The sequence below is a fragment of the Oncorhynchus mykiss genome, chromosome 13, assembly GCF_057628025.1.
Source record: "Oncorhynchus mykiss isolate SJ-2025 chromosome 13, ASM5762802v1, whole genome shotgun sequence".
Lineage (NCBI taxonomy): Eukaryota > Metazoa > Chordata > Actinopteri > Salmoniformes > Salmonidae > Oncorhynchus > Oncorhynchus mykiss.
Genome location: NC_143034.1, coordinates 63,612,614 through 63,618,794, shown reverse-complemented (window position 1 = coordinate 63,618,794; position 6,181 = coordinate 63,612,614). Strand labels below are relative to the sequence as shown.

Here is a 6,181-nt window from a genome sequence, read left to right as displayed (position 1 = left end):
AAATTAAAACCTGTCAGTTTGTCACTTTCACGAGGTTCGGCTAATAACTGTTCAACTACTTAAGACATTTGCTTGAATCTAGGTATACCTTTAAATTTCAAGAAAATTATCAACTAAGGAAGAATCTTTCACTACTCTCTGACTTCACAAAACCTAAACCCAGGCCTGGGGCCTGATTCACAAAACATTACTTACGAAAAAACTTAAGGACCTGCTTAAGACAAAAAAATAAGAAGTTCATAAGATAGTTCATAAATGAAATTCCTCAAAATGTTCTTAGGAATTTGTAGTTTACTTAGGAACTTCGTAAATATCCCTCTATATATATGAAAATAGCTTCCCTTGACCTTTCTTCATTATTTTCTTCTCATCTCAGAGCTTGCTTGGTCACGCCCACTAACGCCCATATCTGCTTTTTGTTTGGTTATAATGATGGTAGAACTCTTTCCATGTTCTGAAAATAATGTATGAATTGCATGCTTATGTTTCACGTGTTAGTCATCAGTTATCTTGCCTACATCCTTCTTCCTGTATCTTGCTGACAATAGTACGTCCAGCTGTCATAAATGTACGTATGGTCTTGGTTAATGTGCTCTTTCCAAAATAGAGTATAGTCTGGGTGCCATATGGCCTGGGTGTCATATTCTCTTAATGTGCATGTCCTTGCTACTTCAGCCTGGCAACTAGACCTATTTACATTTCATGCTTTTGCTCTCCTTAATTAATGGTTCGCTCCTACAATAGCTTGTGCAAACACTCCCATGTCACATTTCTCAGATTGTGTCACGCCCCAATTGCAATAACATTTTTTTATTGTTTTTTTTTACCTGCAAGGAATATAAATGGGTGCCATGCAACTGAGCATATCCAAACGGCAAAGGAACGCCAGATAGTCAGGATGGTTGACTCTATTCACGCTGAGGTCAGAGAACTGAGGTCCATGGTGGATGAGCTCAAGAAGAGGCAAAATGGTTTGGATTTTTTTATTAATATTTTATAGTTGATGTAAATTTCAAATCAATGTTATTTGTCACATGCGCCGAATACAAAAGGTATTCAACCTTACAGTGAAATTAAATTTACAAGCCTTTAACCAACAACGCAGTTTTAAGAAAATACAAAAAAAAGTACGAGATAAGAATAACAAATAATTAAAGAGCAGCAGTATATAACAATTACGGGCCTGTATACAGGGGGTACCGGTACAGAGTCAATATGCGGGGCATCTGTGTCGAGGTAATATGTATGTCACGTTCTGACCTTGATTAACTTTGTTTTGTCTTTATTTAGTTTGGTCAGGGCGTGAGTTGGGGTGGGCAGTCTGTGTGTTTTTCTATGTTGGGGTTTTGAGAATCATACTTAGGTAGCCTGGGTTTCACTTTTGAGTTGTGGGTGTTTCTTTCCGTGTGAGTGTTTGTTGCCACACGGTACTGTTTCGGTTTTCGTTCATGTTCACATTTATTGTTTTGTATTTTCATAGTGTTCTGTTTATATCTTTAAATAAACGTTATGGACACTGCGCATTATGGACACTTCCGATCCTTCTCACTACTCCTCCTCAAAAGAGGAGGTGGAATGCCGTTACAATGTACATGTAGGTAGAGTTAAGAATTTTTTCTCAATTTAGTTATTTCAGGATAATTTTTCAACTCTTGGAAATTAAATGTTAGTGAATTGTAATAATATAATAATTAATACTATGGCACTATGGACATTCATGCAGTCAGCATGCCAATTGCACGCTCCCTCAAAACTGGAGACATCTGTGGCACTATGTTGTGTGACAAAACTGCACATTTTAGAGTGGCCTTTTATTGTCCCCAGCACAACATGCACCTCTGTAATGTAATGATCATGCTGTTTAATCATCTTCTTGATATGCCACACATGTCAGGTGGATGGATTATCTTGGCAAAGGAGAAATCACTTTACGTTTATATTTTGTTCAGTATATGTGTAACATACATGGAGAATGATTCCATACATGGCAATACGTGTCTCAGTATATATAATCTATTTTTGAAATATATTATCATATACAATACCAGTCAAAAGTTTGGACACACCTACTCATTCAAGGGATTTTCTTCATTTTTACTATTTTATACATTGTAGATGTCACGCCCTGGCCTTAGTTATCTTTGTTTTCTTTATTATTTTGGTTAGGCCAGGGTGTGATATGGGTGATTTAAGTGTTTTGTCTTGTCTAGGGTTTTTTTGTAGATTTATGGGGTTGTGTTCAGTTTAGTTGTCTAGGTAAGTCTATGGTCACCTAGATTGGTTCTCAATCAGAGGCAGGTGTTTATTGTTGTCTCTGATTGGGAACCATATTTAGGCAGCCATATTCTTTGGGTATTTTGTGGGTGATTGTTTCCTGTCTTTGTGTTTTATGCACCAGTTAGGACTGTTACGGTTTTCACGTTTATTGTTTTGTAGTTTGTTCATGTTTGAGTTCTCTTATTAAAGAACCATGAACTATAACCACGCTGCGTTTTGGTCCGCCTCTCCTTCCCAGGAAGAAAGCTGTGACAGTAGAATAATAGTGAAGACATCAAAACGATGAAATAACACAAAGGAATCATGTCATAACCAAAAAAAGTGTTCAAAAAATCTAAATATATTTTATATTTGATATTCTTCAAAGAGCCACCCTTTGTCTTGATGACAGCTTTGCACACTATTGGCATTTTCTCAACTAGCTTCACTTGGAATGCTTTTCCAACAGTCTTGAAGTAGTTCCCACATATGCTGAGCACTTGTTGGCTGCTTTTCCTTCACTCTGTGGACCAAATCATCCCATACCATCTCAATTAAGTTGAGGTTGGGTGATTGTGGAGGCCAGGTCATCTGATGTAGCACTCCATCACTCTCCTTCTTGGTCAAATAGCCCTTACACAGCCTAGAGGTGTAAGGTCATTGTCCTGTTGAAAAACAAATGATCGTCCCAGATGGGATGGTGTATCTCTACAGAATGCTGTGGTAGCCATGGTGGTTAAGTGTGCCTTGAATTCTAAATAAATCACTGACAGTGTCACCAGCAAAGCACCATCACACCTCCTCCTTCATGCTTCATGGTGGGAACCACACATGCAGAGATCATCCGTTCACCCACTCTGCGTCTCACAAAGACACGGCGGTTGGAACCAAACATCTCAAATTTGGACTCATCAGACCAAAGGACAGATTTCCACTGGTCTAATGTCTATTGCTTGTGTTTCTTGGCCCAAGCAAATCTCTTCTTATTATTGGTGTCCTTTTGTAGTGGTTTCTTTGCAGCAATTCGACCATGAAGGCCTGATTCACGCAGTCTCCTCTGACCAGTTGATGTTGAGATGTGTCTGTTAACTCAAATGAACTTATCCTTATGCAGAGGTAACTATGGGTCTTCCTTTCCTGTGGCGGTCCTCATGAGAGGCAGTTTCATCAAAGAACTTTGTTTTTTTCGACTGCACTTTCAAATCCGAAACTTTCAAGGTTATTGACATTTTCCGGATTGACTAACCTTCATGTCTTAAAGTGATGATGGACTGTCATTTCTCTTTGCTTATTTGAGCTGTTCCATAATGGACTTGGTCTTTTACCAAATAAGGCTATCTTCTGTGTACCACCCCTACCTTGTCACAACCGATTGGCTCAAATGCATTAAGAAGTAAAGAAATTCCACAAATTAGGCACACCTGTTAATTGAAATGCATTCCAAGCGACTACCTCATGAAGCTGGTTGAGAGAATGCCAAGAGTGTTCAAAACTGTCATCAAGGCAAAGGGTGGCTACTTTGAAGAATCTCAAATATAAAATATATTTTGATTTGTTTAACACTTTTTTGGTTACTCCATGATTCCATATGTGTTATTTCATAGTTTTGATATCTTCACTAGTATTCTACAATGTAGAAAATAGTAAAAATAAAGAAAAACCCTGGAATGAGTGGGTGTGTCCAAACTTTTGACTGGCTCTGTGTCTGTTTCATAAGTGCTTCATCATATTGTTGATAGTTACAGTTAAAATATTGTCATTGCAATGGCTCTCTGCTAAATATCACTCTTTTTTCATAATAAACAAATTTTGTGTTGCTTTTCCCTTACATAGATATATCCATGGTGGCTTTTTCAGCGGCGCTTAGACCACCTCCAGGTGTATCCATGCAATGTGGTTATGGCAACACTGGACCAAGCACCTCTGCCACTACCCTGATCTTCAGCGAGGTGATCACAAACATTGGTGATGGCTATAACCGCTACACAGGTGAGCTTTATATTTCTATCTTAGTACTGGTCAGCTGTGTTTTACCATGTTGGTACCTGCAGTAAAAAAAAAAGAATGGTTAAAAATTAAATGGATGTAACTACACTAGGGTTTAAAAGCGGGAACCCGAGTTACTGAGATTTACCGGGATATTCTGCCCAAATCCATTCTCATTGTCCGAGATACATAATGGTGAGAAACCGGTGAATTATAATAAGTTGAAAATGTTAATTCCTAAACGCTGTATATCAATTTCCAGAAATGTTGGGAAATTTGCTTTTACACAATAAGGTGCAGAACATTCAATTTGCCTGCCAGCTCTGCTAAAACCATTGACAACTGGTGCCGTTTTCAAGGGATTGTTAAATAAATGTTAACTATTTTGTTGTAATATCATCACCTCTTGATAATCATAGTCAGACCTACACATTTATTCAATCATACATTTAGTTCTATCATCAGTTATTGTAGGAGCAAAACTCATGATAATGATTACATTTCCAGTATCCGGACTGACCACTTTGAAGTATTGAGACAGAAAAACATAAATAACGGATAAAACATATGTGAACAGAATATCTGCTGGGTTCAGGTAAATGGACAGAGCCAGATTAACAAAGAGTTAAACATTGGACTACAATAAAAACATACTGTCAGCAGAAAAGACATATGGAACTCATCACCAGACATGTAGAAACTGAATGTCAGCAGGAAAGGTATATGAAGCTGATAATCAGACATGTAGAAACTGAATGTCAGCAGAAAATGTAACAAAGAAACCATGGTTGGAAAATGGAAAATAACTAATACTGGAAATGTGATAACTATCTGACTACAGGTGAGCTACTGCATAAGTGATCACAGATTAGCTATTAGTATCTGAGTACAGGTGAGTTACACACACAAGTGATACTTTTCCATGTGCGTGCTTTCTCCTATCACCATGACATGGGTGATATGTGTGTTTTTGTCTCATCTAGGGCGCATGTTTGCAAAAAAACCTTGTCCTTTAACCATCTACTAATTGGGAAAATCTCATTGCTTTCCCTCTGATACAGGAGTGTTTACAGCTCCTAAGAGAGGAGTCTACTACTTCACCTTCACCATGTATTCCTGGTGCAATGGAAATCAAGTTGGTGCAGCCATGTACAATGATGGCAAGGAGATATTGTTTGCGTGGCTAGGGGCCAAAAAGGGATCCGATGAAGATTTCGCATCAAATGCAATCACCTTGCAACTGGAAAAGGGGAATACCGTCTACATGCGTCTGCCCGAGGGCTTGCAAATTACTAGCCGCGACTGCTCTAATGTCACCACCTTCAGTGGGTTTCTCCTGAACCCCATGTGAGAATAGTCTGAGAGCAGTTATCCAAATGTCCAGAAGTAAAACCCTTTTCTCACCACCAATTTTCTTCTTTCAATCAATTACTTTCAACAATAAAAGTGTGATTAAAGCATTAAAACATGTTGTAGTGTTATTCATAATCAGCTCTGCTACTATCATGCAACTGTTTGGGGTTTTGGGCAACTTCAGAAAAATAAATGTCAAATAATAAAACTGTTGTTACTGCAATGTATGTACGGAGGCAGCCAGCCTGACCACTGGTTCCACCAGGCTAGTAGGGAGGTAAGCGTAAGCTGTGGGAGAGAAGGCTAGGGGGTGAGTGACGGGGAAGGGACAGAGGCCAAGGGTAAGAGGAGGTGGTTGGAGGCGGTACTGAGAGAGTTATAAGATAAGTGAGGTAGTTGGGAGGCCTGTCACTGGTCATCTGCCCAGGTGAAGGGACCAAAGAGACTGAATTATGTAAGTCGCTCTGGATAAGAGTGTCTGCTAAATGACTAAAATGTCAAATGTACTGTGTACCTGGCTGTCTGGGTTTTGTTCCATATGTCCTATCCTCCATTGCCTGCGGTTTATTATTTGTGTATTTATTTG

The 6,181-nt window shown here is 38.8% G+C and overlaps 1 protein-coding gene across 2 annotated transcripts; it reads left to right on the top strand.

The window, feature by feature from the left end:
- The first annotated feature begins 710 nt into the window (after positions 1 to 710).
- On the top strand, positions 711 to 5,708 carry LOC149978964 (complement C1q-like protein 4). Of its 2 annotated transcripts, none has more exons than XM_090194460.1 (3): positions 711 to 971; positions 4,090 to 4,245; positions 5,304 to 5,708. In XM_090194460.1, exons 1-3 carry the CDS (start codon positions 725 to 727, stop codon positions 5,591 to 5,593), a joined length of 693 nt encoding a protein of 230 aa, XP_090050586.1. In that variant the 5' UTR covers positions 711 to 724; the 3' UTR covers positions 5,594 to 5,708. The 2 variants fall into 2 exon arrangements, with proteins under 2 accessions (XP_090050586.1, XP_090050587.1); XM_090194461.1 differs by lacking the exon at positions 711 to 971 and adding an exon at positions 1,289 to 1,594.
- Positions 5,709 to 6,181: the final 473 nt, after the last annotated feature.